General features: G+C 45.0%; 1 protein-coding gene across 1 annotated transcript in view; it reads left to right on the forward strand.

The window, feature by feature from the left end:
* Window positions 1-27937, forward strand: part of JPH1 (junctophilin 1) — a 125812-nt gene that overhangs the window by 66708 nt on the left and 31167 nt on the right. The window contains exon 3 of the mRNA XM_040432430.1: window positions 4377-4495. Within this exon, the coding sequence (XP_040288364.1) occupies window positions 4377-4495 (119 nt within the window). The remainder of the gene's footprint in view (window positions 1-4376; window positions 4496-27937) is intronic.

The raw sequence follows: 27937 nt of genomic DNA on the forward strand, positions 1-27937 counted from the left end.
CAATTGCCTGAGCAGAGTTCATATTCACACTACTCCTGGTAACAAAATGAAAGGTATGTTTTCCTGGTCTTCCCACCTTCTAAATAGCGCTGGTCAAAACTGCTGACAGAATCTCTTTAATGTCCTTTCTAGCTGGATGCCTAGCACTCTATAAAACCCCCCAAATACTGGTATCTGTATATTGGGGACATTGGTTTTACCCTCTTACAAGCGTATCATCTATTCTTAATATAAAAAGTATTTACAAAGGTAATTATAATTTTATGTATATTTAAACTGTAGAATATTGTAAATGCACTGTGTAAAAGAAGTGGCAGTGTACCTATAGTTTCACTTTTTTCCTAATTTTGGATTGTTACTGAACTCCAAATGCCCTGCTTCTCTTGACATAATCCTAGTCAGATGAAAGCGTTATGATGATTATGCCGTCCGCAGCCACCACCAGGGGGAGCTCACTAAATATTCCATATATGTCTGCTCAATGGAGGCTCATTTGGCACTTTGTCATATAGTGTAGACCTTAAGAGGAGAGTGACTGTGTATGCAGGGCCTGAAGACTAGCGGTACCAGCGGGCAGACCTCACCTATAAGGCCCCTTTCACACGAGCGTGACGGATTAGGTCCAGATGCGTTCAGTGAAACTCGCACCATTTTGCAAGCAAGTTCAGTCAGTTATGTCTGCGATTGCGTTCAGTTGTTTCCGCGCGAGTGCAATGCGTTTTGATGCGTTTTTCCACACGCGTGATAAAAAACTGAAAGTTTACAAACAACATCTCTTAGGCCCCTTTCACACGGCGAGTATTCCGCGCGGATGAGATGCGTGAGTTGAACGCATTGCACCCGCACTGAATCCGGACCCATTCATTTCTATGGGGCTGTGCACACGAGCGGTGATTTTCACGCATCACTTGAGTGTTGCGTGAAAATCGCAGCATGCTCCTCTTTTTGTGCGTTTTTCACGTAACACAGGCCCCATAGAAATGAATGGGGTTGCGTGAAAATCGCAAGCATCCGCAAACAAGTGCGGATGCGGTGCGATTTTTCACGCACAGTTGCTCGGAGACGATCGTTATTATTTTCCCTTATAACATGGTTATAAGGGAAAATAATAATAGCATTCTGAATACAGAATGCATAGTACAATAGCGCTGGAGGGGTTAAAAAAAATAATAAAAAATTAAACTCACCTTAATCCACTTGCTCGCGCAGCCTGGCTTCTCTTCTGTCGTCTTTTTTGCTGTTTGCAGGAAAAGGACCTGTGGTGACGTCACTCCGGTCATCACATGATACGTCACATGATCTTTTACCATGGTGATGGATCATGTGATTACTGGAGTGACGTCACCACAGGTCCTTTTCCTGCAAACAGCAAAAAAGACGACAAAAGAGAAGCCAGGCTGCGCGAGCAAGTGGATTAAGGTGAGTTTAATTTTTTATTATTTTTTTTTAACCCCTCCAGCGCTATTGTACTATGCATTCTGTATTTAGAATGCTATTATTTTCCCTTATAACCATGTTATAAGGGAAAATAATACAATCTACAGAACACCGATCCCAAGCCCGAACTTCTGTGGAGATGTTCGGGTTTGGGTACCAAACATGCACGATTTTTCTCACGCGAGTGCAAAACGCATTACAATGTTTTACACTCGCGCAGAAAAATCGTGCATGTTCCCGCAACGCACCCGCACATTTTCCCGCAACGCCCGTGTGAAAGAGGCCTTAGGGTACTTTCACACTTGAGGATGCATTGCAATACCGGATCCGTCTCTCCAGTGTCATCTGGAGGAACGGATCCGGTATTAATTTTTTCTGCATTTTTAAAGGTCTGCGCATGCGCAGACTGGGAAGCCAGTTCCGTTTTGCCTGAACACTTAATGCCGGATCCGGCACTAATACATTTCAATGGAAATCAATGCCGTATCCGGCATTCTGGCAAGTGTTCAAGATTTTTGGCCGGAGGGAAAACTGCAGCATGCTACGGTATTTTCTCCGCCCAAAAAACGTAAGAGGGACTGAACTGATGCATCCTGAACAGATTGCTCTCCATTCAGAATGCATTAGGATAAAACTGATCAGTTTTTCCGGTATTGAGCCCCGAGGACAGAACTGAAAAATGCTGAATATAGAACATGCTGCGTTTTTCACGCAACGCGGAACTGATGCGTTAAAAAAAACCGCTCATGTACACAGACCCATTGAAATGAATGGGTCAGGATTCAGTGCGGGTGCTGTGTGTTCACGTCACGCATTTCACCCGCACGGAAAATTTGCTTGTGTGAAAGCGGCCTAAGTCTTTTAGATCACAATGTTAATTGCCCACCCAAGCATCTAAGCAGTTATCTATTGTGTAAGACCGGCCTCATGCTGCGTAACATACACAGATATGGGCACTGAGTGCCAGGACTCTGCATGGAAAGTATGCCGATCACGGCACTTACTTATCAGGCCTTCTTAAGGGGCACGTCATTCCCACTGGTTTCCTTATCACCCATATATCTTCCATCTCCTCACAAAGTACAGGATGTTTTGTCCCCTGGATGGTGATTGCCTCATTCATTCTTAGTGTTATTCCGACCATGCTGCGCTGTCTTCAGGAGACATCACGAGTTCTGATTGATTTTGAGCCTTCTGACCTGTATGAGAATGTCCAGTGATAAATCTACGCGACGCGCTGGGACTTCGGCACGTGTACAAAGTGAAGTGGAGCTGTGTCTGTTCGTGTGTCACACTGGAGACATCTGTCCTTTGTTTTCTCTACTTCTGTCACCTGGCAAAGGAGTAAGGTTCAGTGTAACCCTTAGGCTGCCATGCATGCTGTATCTTAAAGGGGTTGTCTCACTTCAGCAAATGGCATTTATCATGTAGAGAAAGTTAATACAAGGCACTTACTAATGTATTGTGATTGTCCATATTGCCTCCTTTGTTGGCTTGATTCATTTTTCCGTCACATTAATCACTGCTCATATCCAGTGGTTACGACCACCCTGTAATCCAGCAGCAGTGGTTGTGCTTGCACACTATAGGAAAAAGCGTCGGCCTCTCTGGTGGTCAGGACTGTGGGAACGCACATAGGCACGCATGCGCAGCAGCTCTCGTCCAGGCTACCTCATATCTGCTCGAGCAGTGTATAATGCAGGGATGCTCAACCTGCGGCCCTCCAGCTGTTGTAAAACTACAGCTGTAGGCTGTCTGGGCATGCTGGGAGTTGTAGTTTTGCAACAGCTGGAGAGCCGCAGGTTGGGCATCCCTGTTGGAAAAATTAATAATGCTACTTTCACATTAGCGTTTTAGTTTTCCGTTATTCAGATCCGTCATAGGGGTTCAATACTGGAAAAAAATAAATAAAACGCTTCAGTTTTGTCCCCATTCATTGTCAATGGGGACAAAACTGAACAGAATGGAATGCTCCAAAATGCCTTCCGTTCCATTTAGTTGCGTTCCTATACCGGAGAGCAAACCGCAACATGTTGTAGTTTGCTTTCCGTCCTGGGATGCGAAGCAAGACGTCATGACCCCCTGTGCAAGTCAATGGGGACGGATCCGTTTTCTCTGCCGTCTTGGCAATATTACAGATAATACAGCCGTCTCTGTTCATAACGGACGCAGATGGTTGTATTATCAGTTACGGAAGCGTTTTTGCTAAACCCTGCCGGATCCAGTAAAAATGCTAGTGTGAGAGTAACCTAAAGCCAGCAAAGGAGGCAATATGGACAATCACAATACATTAGTAAGTGCCTTGTATTTACTTTCTCTACATGATAAATGCCACTTAATGTAAAAATGTTAATTAATGTAAAAAATGAAAATCAGACATCATGTAGTACATGACAATCTCTTTCTAACAAAGCTAGAACCAGCCCTGTACCTCACATGGGTCCAGAGATCTCCCCATTCATTGCTCAAATTGCTCTGCTAGATGTATTTCAAGCTGGGGCGTGTCCTTTCTCATGGGGCGTGTCCTTTCTCATGGGGCGTGTCCTTTCTCATGGGGCGTGTCCTTTCTCATGGGGCGTGTCTTTTCTCATGGGGCGTGTCTTTTCTCATGGGGCGTGTCTTTTCTCATGGGGCGTGTCTTTTCTCATGGGGCGTGTCCTTTCTCAGGGGAAGTGTCCTTTCTCAGGGGGCGTGTCCTTTCTCAGGGAAAGTGTTTCTGCCGCACTTGTTGACAGCTTAAGGAGGCCAGGGTGGACAGACAAATTGGTAAAAGAACAAACAGCAGGTGGCGCTATACAGATGCATGGTATTGAATAACTCGGTGGCTAAACTAAATGTTTAATTACATGCAATTACATATGTATTCAGATGCTGGTTTAAAAAATGTAGAATACTTTTCGTTGATCAACCCCTGTAACAGAATGTTTCCTCTGTTGTAGGACAGCTCATGCTCGTGCAAAGGGGGATGCCGCTGACCAGGCAAGCCAAGCTGCACGCCAGGAATCGGACATTGCAAGGGCCGTGGCGAGAGAACTGTCACCGAGCTTCCATCAGCCTGGTGAGTGCGCTCACTCTCATTCCACGGGCTTTGTTTTTGTGAATCAGATATATTTGAATTCACCTTTGCTGTCATTATAATATCAGGGTCCAGGGTGTGACCCACACGGGGCCTTCTCCATGATACCTGATGTTTTAAAGTTTTCCAACCCCATTCCAACATTGTATAAAGTAACAAATGTGGTGACCTTGCTGCTCCCATGCTGATGCTTCTCTGTTCCCTGCCAGTCTCTGATCACTCGGCTTTAGCAATGTGATGCTATCTTGTCATGTGACTACTGCAGCCAATCACTGGCCACAGCAGTGACCTCAGTGGTGTCGACACATGCATTGATTGGCTGCGGTGGTCACTTGTCGGCATGCCACAAGGTGTAACAAAAATGTCATGAGGCTGGTCTACACATTTAACAAGTCACACTAATATAATAGTAAGGAGAAAACTTAAAAGTTAGCATATTATTGCCTATAATATGCCGGTAGTAAAGGAGGAAGTATCTCATATACCGATATCGTGTAAGTGGGCCATAATGTGACAGAGATCAAAGCTGCAGGTGAGTTAGAGTATTAAATATAGGCACAAGCTAATTTACTATGATGTTAAAGGGGTTACTCGAGGCTGGAAATGCCCCCCCATATGCCCGGGCCCCTCAAACTGATTCTACTTACCTGGCTCCCCGCGTCACTCCTGGTCCGCGCACAGCCGCTGCTGCTTTTCCGCGTGTTCGGATGAAAATATCCGGTGTTGGGGGGGTAGACAATGGCAGCCTCCCTAGCATCACCTAGGGCAGCTCTAAAGCCCGCCCATCAGAGTCGGTGACAATAATGGGGCTATGTCAGGGTTCAGCTCTGAATGTGAGCAATCCCTTTAAGGTAGCCAAGTGGGTGCTACAGTAGGGTAGCTCGGTGGCTTCCTTATGATCCAAGTTGCAGAGGGCAGTGAAGATGGTATAACAACCTCACCACTATTATTTAGTGGATCCCATGCAAAACCCTAAGGCCTCTTTCACACGAGCGAGTTTTCTGTCTGGATGTGAGGCATGTAGTGAATCCTGACCCGTTCATTTCAGTGGGTCTGTGCACATGAGCGTCCTTTTTTGAGCATCATCTTACTTTTAGGAAAAAAACACAGCACGTTCTATATTGTGCGTTTTTCCCGCAGCCCTGACTCCATAGAAGTCAATGGGATTTGTGTGAAAAACGGAAGGCATCACTGATGGTGCTAGGAGGTGTAGATTCTTCCGTTTTTCTTCATGCGGGTGAAAAATGCATGCAATCTGGTTACAATCCATACAGAAAAAATGCGCACAATGAACGCAGTCACAAAAAAAGTGATTGAACTTGCATGCAAAACATCAGTTTCACAGTCCGTATCGTTCGTGCGATTGAGGCCTAAATGGAAAAACTTTCAGACAGCCTTTTAAAGAGTGGATTTGTATTGCCTTCTTCCCAGTGCCCGGAGCTGATCAGAGCGCTCTTTGTTATTTACTACATGGTGTGCGTTTATAAATGGCTTCATTGTTATAATTGTCTCTTCCAAGTAACCTATTAATTGAGATTGCCAAAGTTAGGGCATTGTGATCACTTATAAATAGCAAGCTTTGGCAAGCATGAAGAAGAATGTCAGGGCTGGATACAGCAGGTGAAAAAGACAACGCTGCTGATTCGACACTTGTGTAGCGTCACCAAGCAGACTAGGAGGGACAAAAGAGGTGCCAAACTGTTGCAAGCTTCTTAGAGGGGTTCTCAGAATTTTATTGATGGCCCATGCTTATGATAGGCCACAAATATCAGATCAGCGGCTTTCTGACTCCCAGCACCCCCGCCGATTAGCGGCTCTGCAGTAGCTCCAGCAACAGAACTACACAGCTCCATCCACTGCTTAGTAGAGATGAGCGAACTTCTGTTTTAAGTTCGGCGTCTAAAGTTCGGCTTCCGGTTAGCGGAGGATCCCGATATGGATTCCGAATTCCGTTGTGGTCCGTGGTAGCGGAGTCAATAATGGTCATTATTGATTCCGCTACCACGGACCACAACGGAATTCGGAATCCATATCGGGATCCTCCGCTAACCGGAAGCCGAACTTTAGACGCCGAACTTAAAACAGAAGTTCGCTCATCTCTACTGCTTAGAGGTAGGAGCTGGTTACTGCAGCATTGCCCCCACTGAAGTGAAAGGGGGCAGTGCTGCAGTAACCAGCTCCATCCACTACACAGTGGAGGGAGCTTTGTAGCTTTGGCGTCTTTTCCTTTGTAGCTGCTCTGCGGAATAGCTCATCAGCGGGGCTGCAGGAAATTGAACACTCGCCGATCTGATATTGATGACCTATCCTAAGGATAGGCCATCAATGTAAAAACCAGCCGGGTGCATGCCGCCATTTTCATATTCCCTTCATTAAAAATGTCTTATCCTTGCCCACAAAACAGACAAATATAGGACACATTCTAATATTATTATTTTTTTTGTTTGCGGGACTACAGCATGGAAACATTTTTTTTGCGGCCCCATTAAAATGAATGGGTCTTCATAGGAACTACACCAAATATACGGTCGTGTGCATGAGGCCTTCTGGCCTTTCTTTTATACAGCTGCATGCCCTGCGGTGCCCATTAGGCCATGTTCACATGTTTTTGTGAATTTTGTCAGGTTTTAGGTGCAATCCTGACATTCCATCATTAATGCAAATGAAAGTCGCATTTTATGCCCCAATCACATATTCCAGAAAAACTAAATCCAGCTGACCGTGCTCAAGATTTCATAATTCACAGTATGTTCAGCTAGTCCGCCTGTGGATCCACATGCCAGTTCAGCGTCTATTCTCGGCCTCAGATTTGACAGTGGATTTGGCGAAGGCTAATTAACTGTGTGAACAGACCCTTACATTCCACTTTCCATAATGCATTTTAAGGCCTCTTTCACACGAGCGTGACGGATTAGCTCCGGATGCGTTCAGTGAAACTTGCACCATTTTGTTCAGTCAGTTTTGTCTGCGATTGAGTTTTTTCCACGTGGGTGCAATGTGTTTTGATGCGTTTTTCATGCACGTGATAAAAAACGGAAGGTTTACAAACAACATCTCTTAGCAACCATCAGTGAAAAACGCATTGCATCCGCACCTGCTTCCGAATGCAATGCGTTTTTCACTGAAGCCCCATTCACTTCTATGAAAAACACAGAATATAGAACATGCCGCGATTTTAACGCAATGCAGAACTGCTGCGAGGAAAAAAAAAAAACGCTTATGTACACAGACCCATTGAAATGAATAGGTCAGGATTCAGTGCGGGTGCTATGCGTTCACGTCTCGCATTTCACCCGCACGGAAAACCCGCTCGTGTGAAATGGGCCTAAGGAACAGTCTTCATGTTACCATATAAGAGAAATAGGACTCCCCTTTCTGCACTGCCTTGGGTCCTCAGTCAGCTAATACTGATGACACATGGCCAGATGTCTCCATAGCCAGCAAGCCATCTGCTTGTCCTTGAAGACGTCTTGATAGGAAGGCTCTCAGTAGTTCTACTTGCCATAACCCTTTTGATTTTAACAAATTTCTTGAGCAAAAGGTGAAGCAGCGCTAAGACCCCTACGCACACAAATTTACTATGTCGTATTGTGTTCAACTTCACTCCATAGAACCAGCTCATGTTTATTTCTTACTACATGCCTTTTTTATATTTTTTTTTTGAGTGGCTTTTTAAAAAAAACACAACAACGTGACCCACATTTTTATTTCTGGTGTTTTTTTAACATATTGAAAAAGAGATGTCAAAACACTAGCAAAAATGGCAAAAGCTTCCACATGTGTTTAAAGAAAATGTGGGAAAATGCTACAAGACTCCAAAAAAGCCACCTAATTAACCCGCTTGCTTACTGTCCATTAATATTGTAGGGATTTGCTTGGTAGCAGGGTAAGCGGACGCAATACAGAGGCAAAACCACGGGTTGAAAAGCAAAAGTCAGCGTTTATTCGCACAAAAAGGCAGAAAAGAGACACAATACTTGGCAGGGTCCTGGTGTTAATTCACACCGCAGGAATCCTCGTGTTAATTCACACAGCAAGAGTCCACAGAACTCAGAAACACGTCACCTGGCAGTCCACAGCAGGGTTTAGGGCGCCTGGCTTCCAGCTGGCAGCTCTCATCCTTGTAGTATGGTAGAACTCCTCAGCTCCCAAAACACAGAGCTCCACTCTCACCTGGAGGTTAATTCCACACCCAGCTGAGCTGCTGGCTGGGTTTTTAAACCCCAGCCCAAAACCTGGCCTGGACGTGGGGAATAACCACCCACCCTGCTCTTTGGCTGCTCCCAATAAGAACCGGCCCGGATTGGCTTTACAGCCACACTAAGTAAAACAGTGTCAGCGAGCACTAGCTGCCGCTGACACACAAAACTACCGGTTCTTATCTCACCGAGGCCAGGAACCTCGGTGACACATACCTTCCGTCAATGACGGACCCCTGCACCATCCTACATACCTCCCCCTTTGTTCAACCCTGAGGGGGTGAACACACGCCAGACAGTGTACTCGGGACAGGGCATCCGCGTTTCCCTGTAACCGGCCTGTCCTGTGTTCTACTGTGAACTTAAAGTTTTGCAGAGACAAGAACCACCTGGTGACCCGAGCATTCCTCTCTTTGGCCTGGCTCATCCACTTGAGAGGGGAGTGATCGGTCACCAGACAGAACTTCCTCCTCAACAGATAATAGCGGAGAGACTCAAGTGCCCACTTGATGGCCAGGCACTCTCTTTCTACTATACTGTACCGGGTCTCCGATGGAGTGAGCTTACAGCTGAGGAAGACAATGGGATGCTCCTCCCCGTTGACTTCCTGAGACAGTACCGCACTGAGGCCTACTTCGGAGGCATCAGTCTGTACCACAAATTCCCTCTTGAAGTCGGGCGTCACCAAAACCGGGGACCCACACAGGGCCGACTTCAAAGCGGAGAAAGCCTCTTCCGCCTGGTTATTCCAGCGGACTATCACGGACTTCCTACCCTTTAAGAGCCCTGTCAACGGAGTCGCTAAAGTGGCAAAATGGGGGACAAACCTCATGTAATAGCCCACTATTCCCAGGAACGACTTTACTTGTCTAGAGGTGGCAGGTCGGGGCCAATTTCGTATCGCCTCTACTTTGCTTACTTGGGGTTTAATGACTCCGCGCCCAATGACCTACCCAAGGTATTTAGTCTCCTCTAAGCCTATCGCACACATCTTTGGGTTAGCTGTTAGTCCCGCCTTTCAAAGGGAGTCCACTACGGCCTGTACTTTGGGCAGGTGACTTTCCCAGTCGGTAATGGACATAGTCTGCGAGAGGTAGCGGGATCGGTGCCCGCATCCTCCACCAAATGTAGGGATTTGCTCTGGTAGGCAGGTTAAGCGGACGCAATACAGAGGCAAAACCACGGTTGAAAAGCAAAAGTCAGTGTTTATTCTCACAAAAAGGCAGAAAAGAAACACAATACTTGGCAGGGCCCTGGTGTTGATTCACACCGCAGGAATCCTCGTGTTAATTCACACAGCAAAAGTCCACAGAACTCAGAAACACGTCACCTGGCAGTCCACAGCAGGGTTTAGGCCTCTTTCAGACGGGCGTTGCGGGAAAAGGTGCTGGTACGTTGCGGGAACATGCACGATTTTTCCGCGCGAGTGCAAAACATTGTAATGCGTTTTGCACGCGCGTGAGAAAAATCGTGCATGTTTGGTACCCAAACCCGAACTTCTTCACAGAAGTTCGGGCTTGGGATCGGTGTTCTGTAGATTGTATTATTTTCCCTTATAACATGGTTATAAGGGAAAATAATAGCATTCTGAATACAGAATGCATAGTAAAATAGGGCTGAAGGGAGGGAGGGAGCCATAGCCGGGATCATGCTGTGGCAGGACACGCACGATGCATGCGCGAGAAGAGCGCGGTCACGGCTACAGGGAAAAATGTCCATCAATATGCGGAGGAGCGGCATTGTATTAAGGAGGCCGCTGCCCCCGTGACTTCAGCACGACTTCAAAAAGGTGACAAACACAGTTTTATAAGTCGATTTTATGAGACAGCACAACGCAGAAAGAAGATATGAATACATCTTTGGGCACACTATGAGAGATACTTTAAGGTACTGTGATTAGTATAAATTGTCTTTTCCAGGTGACAGGTTCCCTTTAAACCCCAGCCCAAAACCTGGCCTGGACGTGGGGAACAGCCACCCACCCTGCTCTTTGGCTGCTCCCAATAAGAACCGGCCCGGATTGGCTTTACAGCCACACTAAGTAAAACAGTGTCAGCGAGCACTAGCTGCCGCCGACACACAAAACTACCGGTTCTTATCTCACCGAGGCCAGGAACCTCGGTGACACGTACCTTCCGTCAATGACGGACCCCTGCGCCTTCCTACACTATATATACACTGCTCAAAAAAATAAAGGGAACACTTAAACAACACAATGTATCTCCAAGTCAATCACACTTCTGTGAAATCAAACTGTCCACTTAGGAAGCAACACTGAGTGACAATAAATTTTACATGCTGTTGTGCAAATAAGATAGACAACAGGTGGAAATTATAGGCAATTAGCAAGACACCCCCAATAAAGGAGTGGTTCTGCAGGTGGTAACCACAGACCACTTCTCAGTTCCTATGCTTCCTGGCTGATGTTTTGGTCACTTTTGAATGCTGGCGGTGCTTTCACTCTGGTGGTAGCATGAGACGGAGTCTACAACCCACACAAGTGGCTCAGGTAGTGCAGCTTATCCAGGATGGCACATCAATGCGAGCTGTGGCAAGAAGGTTTGCTGTGTCTGTCAGTGTAGTGTCCAGAGCATGGAGGCGCTACCAGGAGACAGGCCAGTACATCAGGAGACGTGGAGGAGGCCGTAGGAGGGCAACAACCCAGCAGCAGGACCGTACCTCTGCTTTGTGTAAGGAGGAACAGGAGGAGCACTGCCAGAGCCCTGCAAAATGACCTCCAGCAGGCCACAAATGTGCATGTGTCTGCTCAAACGGTCAGAAACAGACTCCATGAGGGTGATATGAGGGCCCGACGTCCACAGGTGGGGGTTGTGCTTACAGCCCAACACCGTGCAGGACGTTTGCATTTGCCAGAGAACACCAAGATTGGCAAATTCGCCACTGGCGCCTGTGCTCTTCACAGATGAAAGCAGGTTCAGACAGAGCACATGTGACAGACGTGACAGAGTCTGGAGACGCCGTGGAGAACGTTCTGCTGCCTGCAACATCTCCAGCATGACCGGTTTGGCATTGGGTCGTCAGTAATGGTGTTGGGGCATTTCTTTGGAGGATGCACAGCCCTCCATGTGCTCGCAGAGGTATCTTGACTGCCATTAGGTACCGAGATGAGATCCTCAGGACCCCTTGTGAGACCATATGCTGGTGTGGTTGGCCCTGGGTTCCTCCTAATGCAAGACAATGCTAGACCTCATGTGGCTGGAGTGTGTCAGCAGTTCTGCAAGACGAAGGCATTGATGCTATGGACTGGCCCGTCCGTTCCCCAGACCTGAATCCAATTGAGCACATCTGGGACATCATGTCTCGCTCTATCCACCACGTCACGTTGCACCACAGACTGTCCAGGAGTTGGCAGATGCTTTAGTCAGGTTGGGAGGAGATCCCTCAGGAGACCGTCCGCCACCTCATCAGGAGCATGCACAGGCGTTGTAGGGAGGTCATACAGGCACGTGGAGGCCACACACACTACCGAGCCTCATTTTGACTTGTTTAAGGACATTACATCAAAGTTGGATCAGCCTGTAGTGTGTTTTTTCACTTTTAATTTTGAGTGTGACTCCAAATCCAGACCTCCATGGGTTGAAAAATTTGATTTCCATTTTTTATTTTTGGTGTGATTTTTGTTGTCAGCACATTCAATCTATGTAAAGAACAAAGTATTCAGAAGAATATTTAATTAATTCAGATCTAGGATGTGTTATTTTGTGTTCCCTTTATTTTTTTGAACAGTATATATCCAGGCAATTCAGCACATATCTCTGCACTGATGTTTCTAAACATCCTTTTAGAGATCACAGCTGCACGCTAATAGTTGCAGCGGTGGAGTGGGGAGCCCCACAATCGGTGACAGCAGGGTCCCTTCCCCCTCGTAGAGAAGACAGGACATATTTTTACGTCCCTGCCTTACCCATCACTCTGTACAGCGCTTCCTGCTCTGGTCCAGTTTTCATGTGTTCGCCAAGGGCGAGAGTCTGCACTAGCTGCCGGGTCTTAGCAGCCCTTTGCAATAGAGGTTGTTACAGCGCTGTACAGCCTCTCTGGGGGCGCTATTCCCCCTGTAACTGGGTCTACTTTGTCAGCCCAGGTTACAGAACAAATCAGCAATAAATAAAAAGTAGGGATGAGCAAATTTAATATTTTGAAGTTCATGTGCGGGTTCATGTTGTGGTATTTACCGAATTCCGCTATGCATTCCGTCATGGAATTGCGTTTTGGTCTGTGGTAACGGAATCTATAACGCAATTCGGTAAATACCACAAGACAAACCCGCACATGAACTTCAAAATATAAAATCGCTTATCCCTACCCACAAGGTCCTGTTTGACATTATGGGGGCACAAAGAGTAAAATAAAAAAAATGCAAAAAATAATAAAAGAAATATTACCACAAACCCCATGTATCACCGGAAAAAGGCACAAAAGTTATTTACATAACCGAACAGAAAAAAGTTTATGACTTTCAAAGACGCAGTACTAAAACATGAAAACACTCCTAGTCAGAAGGACGGTAAATGGCCTGATCTTCAACTTAAACAAGTTTTTGTGTCCTGCATTTCATATTTCCATAAGCTTTCAGCTAACACCTGGAGAGTTGGCGCATTTAGGCTCCTTCACACGTCCGTGGTGTGTTGCAGACCCGCAAATTGCAGATCCGCAACACACCTGCCCGCAACCCCTATATAAATGCTATTATTGTCCGCAAGCTGTGCGAACAAGAATAGGACATGTTCTATCTTTTGCGGAGCTGCGGACCTGAAGATCGGGGCCGCGCTCCGCAAATGCGGATGCTGACCGCACACTATGTGCTGTCCGCATCCATTCCGTCCCCATAGAAAATTAATGGGTCCATACCCGTTCCGCAAAATTGCGGAACGAATGCGGACCCATTTGCGGACGTGTGAATGGCGCCTGACTGAAAAAAAAAAAAAAACACTAAAAACTCAAAAGTGTACAAAACACCATTAAAAACCTGTGTGATCCCACCCTAAGGACCGAACGCAGCATGCTCTAGGTATGTATGTTTTTTTTTAAAGCGTTTTTCCCATCATCATTTCTGTAGGACTTGAAAAATGCCTGTTTTTAAATACACAAGCAAAAAAATGGGATTAAAACTGAAAATTGCATGTCATTTTTTTTTATTGCCATCAATATACATATGAAGTTTTTTTTGCCCCTGGCTGCGGTCTCAATGTCATGGCCTTGTCAGGTCACTAATTGGACTCCGGAAGCAATTACATTTTTATGTTGTTTTTCAGTAATAAAAAAAAAAAGTCCCAAAAATTCCATGAGTGGATGATTCATTGTATGAGGTGAAATTGGAGATGATGTAGACTCCTCAGACCATTGTTGACCTTGGCAGGGTGCTGTTACTGGTGATGTGTGCAGGACACATCAGGCTGACCTACTCCAGACGTGTGGAAAGGGCAGCGGTCATTCTGGTTCTTGCCGTGTGTTCAGGTGTTTACTGTGTGGCACAATGTATTCGTTTTGTCACAGGTGATATCTCCTGGACTAGGTTCACAAGTGGCATTAAAGGGATTCTGTCATATGCCTATAGAGCCGTTTATAGGTTACGGTAGTTCTCCTATAGCATGTCACAACTATACCTTTGTCAAATGTATCATTACTTTTGTTTTGCCATCATTTTTTTTTTTATATACCTGGCAATCACCTTTGGAAAGAGCCCAAGGGGCTGTGGAGCCCAGCCGCACCTATTCCAAGGGAGCCCAGCAGCGCACCGCATCCCAAAGTCCCCTCCTAGCCCCTCTGATGTCATTCAGAGGGCTCATTATAATCTCACATGAGCACCTGTACTCCTCGCGTACGCGCCTGCGCAGTCTTTCATCCATGTACTGGCATCAGCCTCAGGAACCTTCCCTGTGATATACAGCTATTTGACATGTTTCATGTGTTGTCCCTAGTGCTGAACACAGAACTTTAACGTTTTGAACTTTCCGTGTTGATGTGGCCCCCTCACCCAGTACTGGGGTATTCAGATGATTCATTTTCCCTTTCGTTCCTGAAATAAAAGGGTGTCCTAAGACTGTAGTTCTGGGGACTATTACTTAATAAATTTACAGACCAAAAAAATCCCATATAGGCATTATGTGGCACACACACCTCTTCTAAACATCCAACAGGCTGATCGTACCATCGCTTGAAAGGCATATGAAATAGGCCTTTGCCACTCTTTGTGTTCACTTTCCCCAAAAAAAAAAAAAAAATCCAAATTTTTGAACCACTCCAGTTTTGAAAAGTGGATGGCGGGATAGAGGGCGTGGTTAGTAGTGTCACTCCAGATTTATCACAGAATTTACTTTTTTGTTACTTAAAAAAAAAAATAATAATTGGGGGATATTTATTAAAACTAGTGTAAAGGAAAACTGTCCACCTTTTATTTTTCTGACCTCTCTGGAAAATGAAAGGAGGAATCTGATTGGTTGCTATGGGCAATTAAACCAGTTTTCCTTTACACCAGTTTTGATACATTTCCGCCAGCAACTTTTTAAAAATAATCTAAAGTGAAACTCATGAACCAATTCCACTTTCCCACCACCTGCTTTTGCTTTTCAGAACTGGAGTAAGCGATATAAAGATGCAAACTCCCCATGCAACTCGTTCAACCCCCCGCATCCCCCCCCCCCCGCAATATGTAAAAAAAATAAAAAATCTTTCTAGTATATTTGGTACAAAATACTCCAACGTAGACTCAAGCAAAACTGACCCCAGACATACATTTCCAGCAATATCTGTAGGTTGTTGTTTTTTTTTGTTTGCCCAAAAGGAAAATTTCTAGCCAACAAATGGGGAGAATTCGGCCCCAGAGTCTGGGAAGTCGGCCCATGTTATCCTATGTCTGTATTACATCTGAAAAGACTCCAAGATAAAATCAAAGTGCTTTAATACGATGCCGTTTATCGGCTTATGACCTGGATTAGAGCGCGCTCTTCTCCACGGTGGAGATATCACTGCACAATGAATCTTTGTTATTCAGATACTACATCTGTTATCGAGAAGATTGCTGCCGTCCGCGCAGGCTGTAAAGCCCTTGTTCCCGACACACAAGCCTCCAGTGTACTAGGTGTCACCGAAACAAGCCACGCTTACCATAATAGGCTTTAATGCTATACGGGGCCCTGGAGAGTACAGAAGAGTATTGAATATGATATTGTGTGAAGATTTTATTAATAACCGTTAATAGAATGTGACAGCTTGTAAGGTCATCGGGAGGAATCCATGCGCGGCTAACCGGCTTGTAAAATACTGGCTGCTTGTAAACTGATATATCCGTTATTAGCTTTGTATCAGGACATGACGGTACGTAAAAGTATATGTCTGTGCGTATAGGATTCCTACATTTAGCAGAATAATCTACTTGTACTGTAACACCTTGAAGGCTGCCATTAAAGGGAACGTGTCGTCAGAAAATGACCTGTTGTTTAAATCACATTTTTATGTTTAACGTATTTTTAAAGAATTTTTGATATTATTTTAAATTTTCCTTGTCAATATTGATATTTAAACAAAAACCATACAATCCTGCAGTTTTTGCACCACTAATAATAGTAACAGGTGCAACTTCTTGGTTTGTACAGATCACTTTACTGCAGTTATCTACTTATCTGTACACAGAGGTGATATCATTACAGACAGGATTAATGACAGATAAGACAGGATCCACCATTCACAATAGGTGATTGTCACATCTTATCTCTTCTCTCCTTATACAATGACCTCTGTACAGGTCACAGAACATGCCTAGAAAATTCTCCCAAAGAAGTCAATGAGGCCCCCTCCTGACCATTGTGTCTATGGACCATGAGGCTGCGTAAAGAATTTTTCGAATGCTTTCTAAATGCTATTAAAGGGTTTCTGTCATGGGAAAAATCGTTATGTACCTGACTGACATTAGTGATGTGCTAATGTCAGCAGTACATAACAGTATGTTTGTTAACTCCCCGCCTGCCACCGTTCTCTTAAAAAAACGGACTTTAATAATATGCTAATGACGCCTCTAGGTGCTATGAGGGCGTTGCTGCAGCACCTAGAGGCTCCGTCTACTCGCCTTTTGGCACGCCCACGTCCACTTGATTTGACGTCCTTCTTCTTCGCATCGTCCTCGTAATCCCACGACTGCGCCGTCCCGTTTAGTATTCGGCGCAGTGAGTGAAGCTGGGGCTGAGGGGGCCTGTGATGTAATCGGCGCAGGCGCAGTGAGGAAGCTGGCAGCAGCCGAGCGTCCTTCACTTCACTGCGCCTGCGCCGAATACTAAACGGGACGGCACAGGCTCAGGATTATGAGGACTATGTGGAGAAGAAGGACTTCAATCAAGTGGACCTGGGCGTGCCAAAAGGCGAGTAGACGGAGCGTCTAGGTGCTGCAGCAACGCCCTCATAGCACCTAGAGTCTCATTAGCATATTATTAAAGTCTTTACTTTAAGAGAACGGCGGCAGGTAGAGAGTTATAAAGCACACTGTTATGTAGTGCTGACATTAGCACATCGCTAATGTCAGTCAGCTACATAACGTTATTTCTCATGACAGAAACCCTTTAAGAACAACTCAGACAAGATGGCCGCCCCCATAATCATGTTCAGAAAATAGAATAAATAAATCTGCAAACAGAAAATAAAAAGAGATTAGATAAAAAGGAGATGTGTTACCATCGGTATTAAGCGGCAGATAAATCCTTAGTGACACATTTCCTTTAAAAACCTGTTCACTGTGAGGAGGCTGAGAGAATCTCGGTGTCATGCCCTCCCCCTTAGGCCCTGCACTGGGCAGATAGTAGTTTGTGCAGCCTGTTCCCTGTAAGACCTTGTTCACATGACCGTAGTAGCCTCCATCTGCTTATATGCTGGGAAAAGACCATATACAAATACAGGAGGATATGTCAGCCATAGGGTCCCATTGTAGAAAAACATACAGTGTACCATTGTGTTGGCTAAGCTATTCCATGTATTTGAGGATGGGGGGAGGGGTCGCGGTATGCTGACATATACTGTCTTGGCAGAGGCAAAAAAGATTGATATAACTATATGGACTCACTGAACATGTATGTTGGGAGCTATTCCCTGATGTACACACTAGGCCATTAATGTAATCTGAACCTGGCCTTAAAGGGGTATTTCAGTTGTATAGAAGTTATCCAGTGGATAACTATTCGATCGGTGGGGGTCCCTACGCTGGGATCCCCCACCGATCATGAGAATGGGGGCCCCGTGGCCCTGCAACCCCTCTGAATGAACGGAGCGGCAGGTTCGGGCAATCATGCAGCCGCTCCAATCATTTCCATGGGAATTCCGAGATACCGTACTGTGGATAGGGGAAACTTATAACAAACCGGGCTGACAATCCAGCCAACCATCTAAGACATACAGAGATGTCCCCAACTCCCCCCTGACAACACAGGTTGGTGAAAGAAGGATCACATTGTTGGTTTTCAGTCCTTTTGTTTTCAAGGGAAACAAGCAGCCGCCAGAGGTGTCTGACAATGGGTTATTCTGCGCTCATGATGATCAGGGTGATCAGGAATAATAGCTGTCAGCTAACTACAGTGTATGGGCAATATGGGATTAAAAAGAACCATAACATTATGTAAGAAATGAAATATTAAAATGTTCACTGCACTTTCACATTTTGGAGAAACCAATAGTACAGGCAAATATAAGAACTTTGTAATGTAGCTTACCAGAGTAAAATGCCTCTTTCTCTACTTATCAAGTTCTTTTTGTCATGCACCCTTTACTCCTAAATTGTGCACGTAGTCTGATTTTTCTGATAAATCCATCTTGGTCTCCAAAGACAGACTTTCAGCTCACGGAGGGGTCAAATTACTTGCAGCGCATAGAAGTTTATGGGGGGAAAGAGTTTGAGCCGAGGAGAGAGGAAGCGAGAAACAGAGAGAGGCTGCTGCAGTTCTAGTGACTTTTCTATCTCACCTCAAGTGCTTTATTCTCATTAATACTGTTCAGCGCTTCTCTATAATCTTTTATATGGTGCTGCTGCTTCTGAGTGAGCAAAACGTATGCGGAACCATTTATTTCAATGGGTCCGCAAAAAAAATGAAGTTATTCTGTGTGCATTCCGTTTCCGTACTTCCGTTCCGCCAAAAAATTAGAACATGTCCTATTATTATTGTCCTTATTACTGTTCTGTTAGGGGCTGGCTGTTCTGTTCCGCAAAATATGGAATGCACACGGATGTCATCTGTATTTTTTGCGGATCCTGATCATGTGCCTGAGCCCTAAGGGAGCAGAATCTCCGTGTGTTGTGTGTGTGAGAGACATCATAGCAGCTACTGTCTGAGGGAAAACTACAGATGGAGCCTGCAAAGGGGAAAGATGGCAGAAAGTGCAGGATACAAGTCATATCATTTCCAGAATCTAGTGTCAATCCTCGTCTACACACACGACGGAAGCATTAAATGAAAACCAGTGGGGCGGATTCAGACTGGCGTAGATTTCAGTATAGTTGATGCAGTTTTCTAGCATAAATTATGATAAATGTGTCTCCCATCCACTTCTGCTAAACTCCATCTCATTTTAAGATGTTCAGTGAATTTCAAAATTACCGTACCTCTTGCACAAAAAAAATTCAGACTTTTGTTCACTGAAAACTGACATAGAAGCTTGATGAATTCAGGTTAGTGTGAAACTGGAAGGTTTATTTTACTCGTGATTAAATATGTTTCTTTATTGGCATTTTTTGGCACATTTTCTGTTTTACTTTTATTACAAAATTTTATTATTAACAAGAAGTGCAGATTAATTCTAATTCCCACCCCTCCATTGTCTTCTACAATTTACTTTTACGATCCCTTTCAATACATTAAGTGCAGATTAAAAGGAATACAGATGTAGCAGGGTTAGCACTCCAGCTCTTAACTCTTTTCTTTCTTAATTTATCGCGTTATCTTGAGACAAAAGCCATTGAAAAGCAATTGAAGGTGTTAGCTTGAACGCATTTAGTTTAGATAACACATCTCATAAAGCATGTGTGTTAACTCTACTACATCTGGAGTTGGACCATTTCAGCACTGATATATTACAGCAATCAATTATATGTTTCAGCATCCCTTAACATTTTATAGGGTAAATATATAGACTTGTGTTTCTATATATTGCAGCATTCATTTGATCTCATCTAATTGTTGAAATAATCTGTATGAGATAAGAAAAACTTTATTTTCAGAAAGAACTTAAACTCTTGAAAATCGGCGGTGTATAGTATGTACTTGAATGGGGATGAGCCGCAATACCAAACTCCAGCCAGTGAAGAAAAGGGGCACTGTTTCAGACCCTTTTTACAAAGGACTTTATTTACAGTTCCTTTGCTTTTCTATGACGTTGGATATGAATGGATTATTATGTATAGGTTAAAGTGATACAAACCTATTTATTACAAACTTCTTATGTTTTTTTTTATAAATTTTTTACGTTTTATTATAAACTCTCTTTAAGGCCCTCATGTACACGACCGTATTTTGTTTCCGTGTCCGCATCCGTTTTTTTTGCGGATAGGATGCAGACCCCATTCATTTCAATGGGTCCGCAAAAAACGCGGACAGCACACAGTGTGCTGTCGCCATCAGTATGTCCGTTCCGTTTCTCCGCAAAAAAAAATTGTGCATGTCTATGTTTTTTTCTAGTTTGCGGACAAGGATAGGCATTATTACAATGGATCCGCAAAAAAAACGGATGCATATGGAAACGTCATCCGTTTTTTTTTGGGCGGATCCGCAATTTGCGAACCGCAAAACACATACGGTCGTGTGCATGTAGCCTAACCCTTAGGCCTCTTTCACACGGGTTGTTGCGGGGAAATGTGCGGGTGCGTTGCGGGAACACCCGCGATTTTTCCGCGCGAGTGCAAAACATTGTAATGCGTTTTGCACTCGCGTGAGAAAAATCACGCATGTTTGGTACCCAAACCCGAACTTCTTCACAGAAGTTCGGGCTTGGGATCGGTGTTCTGTAAGATTGTATTATTTTCCCTTATAACATGGTTATAAAGGGAAAATAATAGCATCTGAATACAGAATGCATAGTAAAACAGCGCTGGAGGGGTTAAAAAATAAATAAAAAATCATTTAACTCACCTTAATCCACTTGAACGCGCAGCCCGGCATCTCCTTCTGTCCCCTTTACTGAATAGGACCTGTGGTGAGCATTAATTATAGTTCAAGGACCTGTGATGACGTCACTCCGGTCATCACATGGTACGTCACATGATCTTTTACAATGGTGAATCACCATGGTAAAAGATCATGTGACGTACCATGTGATGACCGAAGTGACGTCATTACAGGTCCTTGAACTATAATTAATGCTCACCACAGGTCCTATTCAGTAAAGGGGACAGAAGGAGATGCCGGGCTACGCGATCAAGTGGATTAAGGTGAGTTAAATGATTTTTTTATTTTTTTTTTAACCCCTCCAGCGCTGTTTTACTATGCATTCTGTATTTAGAATGCTATTCTTTTCCCTTATAACCATGTTATAAGGGGAAATAATAATGATCGGGTCTCCATCCCGATCGTCTCCTAGCAACCATGCGTGAAAATCGCACCGCATCCGCACTTGTTTGCGGATGCCTGCGATTTTCACACAACCCCATTCATTTCTATGGGGCCTGCGTGCGTGAAAACGCAGAATATAGTGCATGCTGCGATTTTCACGCAACGCACAAGTGATGCGTGAAATCACCGCTCATGTGAACAGCCCCATAGAAATGAATGGGTCGGTATTCAGTGCGGGTGCAATGCGTTCACCTTACGCATCGCATCCCGCGCGGAATACTCGCCCGTGTGAAAGGGGCCTTAGGATACAAGAGGCTTTTTGGTTTTTGCATTTTTTATTTTTCTTCCCTATCCTCCTGGAGCCATAACGTTTTTATTTTTCCGTTCACATAGCTGTATTAGGGCTTATTATTTGCAGGACAATTTATACTTTCTAATGCCACCATTTAATATGGCATAGAATGTAGTGGGAAGCGGGAAAACAATTCCAAATTGGGTGGAACTTGAAAAAACGCAATTCCTCCACCGTTATACAGGTTTTGTTCCTATGCATTCCGTTTCCAGCAAAACTGACCTGTGAACTTCATTCTCTGGGTCAGTACGATTACAACGATACCACATATGTATAGGTTTCTATGTCTAAATAGTGTAAAATTAATTTAAAACTTTGAAAAATGTTTTTTTTTTTTTTTTTTTTTTTTTTTTACATCATCATATTCTGACCCTCATTGTTTTATAGTTATATCTACTGAGCTGTGTGTGGGGTCATTTTTGCGGGACAATCTGTAGCTTTTATTGATATAATTTTGGAGTGTGTTTTGACTTTTTTGATTACATTTTTTCGGGTACAGAAGCGATGAAAAAATGGCAAATTGGCCATTTTGACACTTTTTTTCCGTATTGGAAAATTATTTTATATTTTAATAGTACGGGCATTTGTAGTCGCGGTGATACCCAAGATGATTTAAAACTTTTTATATATTTTTTTTATTTTTTATATATTTTTAACAGTATTTTTAACTTTTTTGTTTTTTGATTTTAAAGCTCGTATTTGAGCCTACAAAATCAAATTTTTATTTTTTTTTAAATCAGGAATTTTTTATTTCTCAGAATTGTTCATTTCTTATGTTGGCCTGTCACTTGCTGGCCAAAATAAGAATTGCAGCTTAAATGCCCTGGGTCTCTTCAGCAAGACACAGCGCATTCAAATCAATTACCGACATCCTCATTGGCCGCAGAGGATGCCGGCAAGAAGCCCGGAAGTGCGAGCTACATACAACTTTTTGGGGGACATGATGACAAAAAATGGCAAACTGCGTGTTTTTATTTTTATTTTTATTTTTTCCATTACAGCATACACCATTCTGAAACATTTTTTTATATTTTAGTAGTTCAGCCATTTTTGGTAATACCTGATATTTTTTTTATTGTTTGTATTTTTTATATGTAAAATTGGGAAAGAATTTTAACTTTTAATATATTTGTATTTTTTTGATCTTTTCAATTTTTGTCCCATTCACCCTAGAGATTCTATTAGGGTGATTGGCATTTTGACATGCTCCCTGCTGAGCTGTGCCTCGGCACAGCTTAGCGGGAAGCTTACCGTGGCAGGCCTGGGAACCTTCAGCAGCACCCAGGCTATCATGGTAACTGATTGGAGGCCCACAATTCACTGAGGGGGCTCTAACCTAAAGAGATGCCACAATATCTGTTGAATGGGGTTAGGCTACTTTCACACTAGCGTTCGGGTGTCCGCTCGTGCGCACCGTTTGAAGGGGCTCACGAGCGGCCCCGAACGCATCCGTCTGGCCCCAATGCATTCTCAGTGGAGGCGGATCCACTGAGAATGCATCCGCCTGCCAGCGTTCAGCCTCCGCTCCGCTCAGTGAGCGGACACCTGAACGCTGCTTGCAAGCGTTCGGGTGTCCGCCTGGCCGTGCGGAGGCGAGCGGATCCGTCCACACTTACAATGTAAGTCAATGGGGACGGATCCGCTTGAAGATGACACTATATGGCTCAATCTTCAAGCGGATCCGTTCCCCATTGACTTTCAATGTAAAGTCTGAACGGATCCGCTCAGGCTACTTTCAGACTTAGAAAATTTTCTAAGTAATAATGCAGACGGATCCGTTCTGAACGGATGCGAACGTCTGCATTATCGGAGCCGATCCGTCTGATGAAACATCAGACGGATCCGCTCCGAACGCTAGTGTGAAAGTAGCCTTAATGACCAGTTTCAGCAGTGAACGCCGTTCCCCATCATTGTAGCCGTGTGCCTGCTGTATTATACAGCCCAGCACCCGCCACATATGGAGTGGGCCCAGCGCAGCAACCTGCTGCATACAATTCCCTGCGCATAATTCCATACATGTACAACATTATGCGTTAAAGGGTTAATGGTAGGCACTTGGTGGTGTTAATTTTAAAACCTCCATGTGCCTCATATTAATAGTAAGTGACACCATTATTAACCCTGTGTTGGACATTATATGAGGACATGATGGGGTCACTTGCTATTAGAGGCACATGGAAGTACTAATATAATAACACCATGTGCCTCACATTAATACAGGCACAGAGCATAAAGCACATACCTATAAAACTGCAGGAAACCTCCTACAGCAAGATCTTCATGGATGCTGATAAGTTAACAGACCTTTGGTGATGTCATCATCAAAGGTCCTTTCACTTAGCTTCCAGCGGCACGCGGACGAGGTGAGTTTCCCTCTCCCCTCCCCTCCTATGCTCCCCCCTGACACCGCACCATCGGGCCCTTTGGCTTTTTCATTGGTGACAGTAGCCGCTGTATCACAGTGAGGAGGGACGCTCTCCCTCCTTCTCCCCGGTGCAGTCGCTTATCAGACCACAGCGCACTGTGATGTGCACGCGCCATGTTCTCAGACAGTGACTAATTCTAGGCTGCCCAGTAGCGCAGCTTAGTATCGGACAAATGCCTATCCCCGTATCGAACTAGTGTTGAAATGTCGATACCCGTTGCCGCCTAGTATGCTGACTCCCGTGGTGCAATGCTCCGTGGAAAAAATAATGTGCAAGCCGGTATCTCCCAGAGAAAGAGAACTGTTTCGCTAGTGTCATCTATTGGAAGTGACTTCCTTTAAGTCAATATATAAAAGAAAATAGAAGACAGGAGGCCGCGCCTCGTATGTGTGGCTGTATAACGGCTGAATCGCACTATATATAAGAAGCGCTTACCATTTGTTGTTGTGACGAGCCACAACAACTGTAGATAGCCTTGCTGGTATTTGCCCGTCCAGCATGCGGGATCCTGTACTGCTGCCAAGGTCCTTCTCTCTGCCGCAGATGTGGCAATAGAAATAAAACTTAAAGCAATAAAAAGGGGGGATTTTGAACCTTTTGTAGCGGCACTGTAAACATGAGACTACGTGCCAGGTAATATTATTAAAAGAAGGATGGATGCATGCCCCTCATCATTATAGAGTAAAGGTGGATTTAGACGGGTCGATGAGCAGCAGACTGTTAGGAAGGAGGCATTCCTCCTTGGGGTGAAGCACTGCATTTACATACAGCAATCGCCTCCACAGTAAAAGGCCTCATGCACACGACCTCGTTTTCTCGGCCTCGTTCCGTTTTTTTTGCGGATAGGATGGGGGCCCATTCATTTCTATGGGTCAGCAAAAAAATGCTGATAGTTCATCCGTTTGTGTTCCGCGTCCGTTGTCCGTGTTTTCCTTCAGCAAAAAAAATAGTGCATGTCCTACTTTTTTTACATTTGCGGACAAGGATAGGCATTTATTATTAGGGATCTGTGGAAAAAAACGGATCCTCCCAAAAAAACGGATGCCGCATCCGTTTTTTTGGACGGAGGCACAATTTGCGGACGCAAAAAACAACTGTCGTGTGCATGAGGCCCAAGAACGAGCAGTAACTATTGCGATCACTTCATACAGCTGCATTGTTTCTGGGCAGCAGTTTCTCTCGTTCATCAGGTGATCTACGGCCCCTTTACACAGGCAGATTGTCGGGAACGAGCATTTGCAGAAACGTTAGTTCCTGATAAACTACTCCATTATCTGGGATTCTAAGTTCACCTTAAAGGGATTCTGTCACCAGGTTTGACCCCTGTCAGCTAAACATATGCTGATGTTCAGGGCATCTTCACGATTCCTAATGTGGGCTTATAAATGTCATCTGTGGGCTTATTTAGCTAAAAAACTGCTTTTACTAACCTGTCAGTCAAACAAATAAGGTGCCCAAGGGGATGTTAATGGGTGCAAGATGCCCGCCGCACCCACCGCCGTTCGTGCCCAGCGCCGCCTCTCTCTCTCCCTCCCTCCCCCTCCTTCTGCTGTAAGATCTCGCGCATACAGGGGTTGAGCGAAGTGCCAGCGCATGCGCACTTCGCTGTAAGAAGCCAAATGGAGAAGTCCGCACGGGCGCATCAGGCAGAGCCCTGTGCGCAAGCGCGAGATCTTACAGCAGAAGGAGGGGGAGGGAGGGAGAGAGGCGGCACAGAGGATTAGGAGGCGGCGCAGAAGTCCGGAAAGGCGGCGCTGGGCACGAACGACGGTGGGTGCGGCGGGCATCTTGCACCCATTAACATCCCCTTGGGCACCTTATTTGTTTGACTGACAGGTTAGTAATAGCTGTTTTTTAGGTAAATAAGCCCACAGATGACATTTATAAGCCCACATTAGGAATCGTGAAGACGCCCTGAACATCAGCATATGTTTAGCTGACAGGGGTCAAACCTGGTGACAGAATCCCTTTAAGATTCTGGCTGGCTGAGTGAGATGTGGTGGGCACAGGTTAGGGGAGGTGCTAGCACTCGAACTCCTTAAAGGGAATCTGACAGCAGGATCTTGGACTATTATCTGCAGTCATACTTCAGATAATGAGTCCAGACTGCTATTTTTTATTTTCCTACTGTGTTCTGCTCCCCCGCTGTCAGCATTTAAAGCCGCTCTGAAATACGTTGTCAGGACTACGCAGTAGGAAAATGTTTTTAAAAAATGGCAATCTGGACTATTTATATGCAGTACTTCTCATTCAGAAGACCAGCTGACCGAAGATGTCCAGAGATGATCCTCTCAATGTTGATCAAACCGGCTACCTGTAAAACCATACCATAGATGAGGAGAGCTCCGCACCCTGACACAATGTTTTGCTAGGAGCCGCCACCAATGTTGATCTGATTTAAGAACGGGGACAGAGAACCTCCACCATCAGGGGGTCGCCCTGGGCTGAGTTATACAGGGTGACGTAGGGATAGATCACCTTTTTTACCTACGCCCCCTTCCTCCCTATTCACATTTTTGTTTATTATTCACTCCATAGAAATGTATGTTTTGGTTTACTCTTCTCTTGTGGATGTTCGTCATTAGCTATTTAGCAATTTTAATAAGGGCACTTCCGTTCCCTTACCAATCTATGAGATATATTAAAGGTATGTTTTATTAATTCACGTTAGCTTTGATTAATTCAATGTTGATCTGACCTTTGGTCTTACAGCGGTTGTCTGAGATAATTAAAAATCTCAGACGACTCTCTGAATGGTCTAAAATAAAAAATGTTATACTTACCTCTTTGTTCTGCAACGTTCTCTGTGATGCCGGTTCTCCTGCCACTGCTTGTTTACAAACTGCAGCAGTGGCATAAGGTGACATGCCAGTATACAGCAGAGGGCAGTGATAGACTGCAGCGGTGACATGCCAGTATACCGCTGAGGACAGTGATAGACTGCAGCGGTGACATGCCAGTATACAGCAGAGGGCAGCGATAGACTGCAGCGGTGACATGCCAGTATACAGCTGAGGACAGTGATAGACCGCAGTGGTGACATGCCAGTATACAGCTGAGGACAGTGATAGACTGCAGCGGTGACATGCCAGTATACCGCTGAGGACAGTGATAGACTGCAGCGGTGACATGCCAGTATACAGCTGAGGACAGTGATAGACAGCAGCGGTGACATGCCAGTATACCGCTGAGGACAGTGATAGACTGCAGCGGTGACATGCCAGTATACAGCTGAGGACAGTGATGGACTGCAGCGGTGACATGCCAGTATACCGCTGAGGACAGTGATAGACTGCAGCGGTGACATGCCAGTATACAGCTGAGGACAGTGATAGACTGCAGCGGTGACATGCCAGTATACAGCTGAGGACAGTGATGGACTGCAGCGGTGACATGCCAGTATACAGCTGAGGACAGTGATAGACAGCAGCGGTGACATGCCAGTATACAGCAGAGGACAGTGATAGACTGCAGCGGTGACATGCCAGTATACAGCTGAGGACAGTGATAGACTGCAGCGGTGACATGCCAGTATACAGCTGAGGACAGTGATAGACTGCAGCGGTGACATGCCAGTATACAGCTGAGGACAGTGATAGACTGCAGTGGTGACATGCCAGTATACAGCTGAGGACAGTGATAGACTGCAGCGGTGACATGCCAGTATACAGCTGAGGACAGTGATAGACTGCAGCGGTGACATGCCAGTATACAGCTGAGGACAGTGATAGACTGCAGTGGTGACATGCCAGTATACAGCTGAGGGCAGTGATAGACTGCAGCGGTGACATGCCAGTATACCGCTGAGGACAGTGATAGACTGCAGTGGTGACATGCCAGTATACAGCTGAGGACAGTGATAGACTGCAGCGGTGACATGCCAGTATACAGCTGAGGACAGTGATAGA

The sequence above is a fragment of the Bufo bufo genome, chromosome 5, assembly GCF_905171765.1.
Source record: "Bufo bufo chromosome 5, aBufBuf1.1, whole genome shotgun sequence".
NCBI lineage: Eukaryota > Metazoa > Chordata > Amphibia > Anura > Bufonidae > Bufo > Bufo bufo.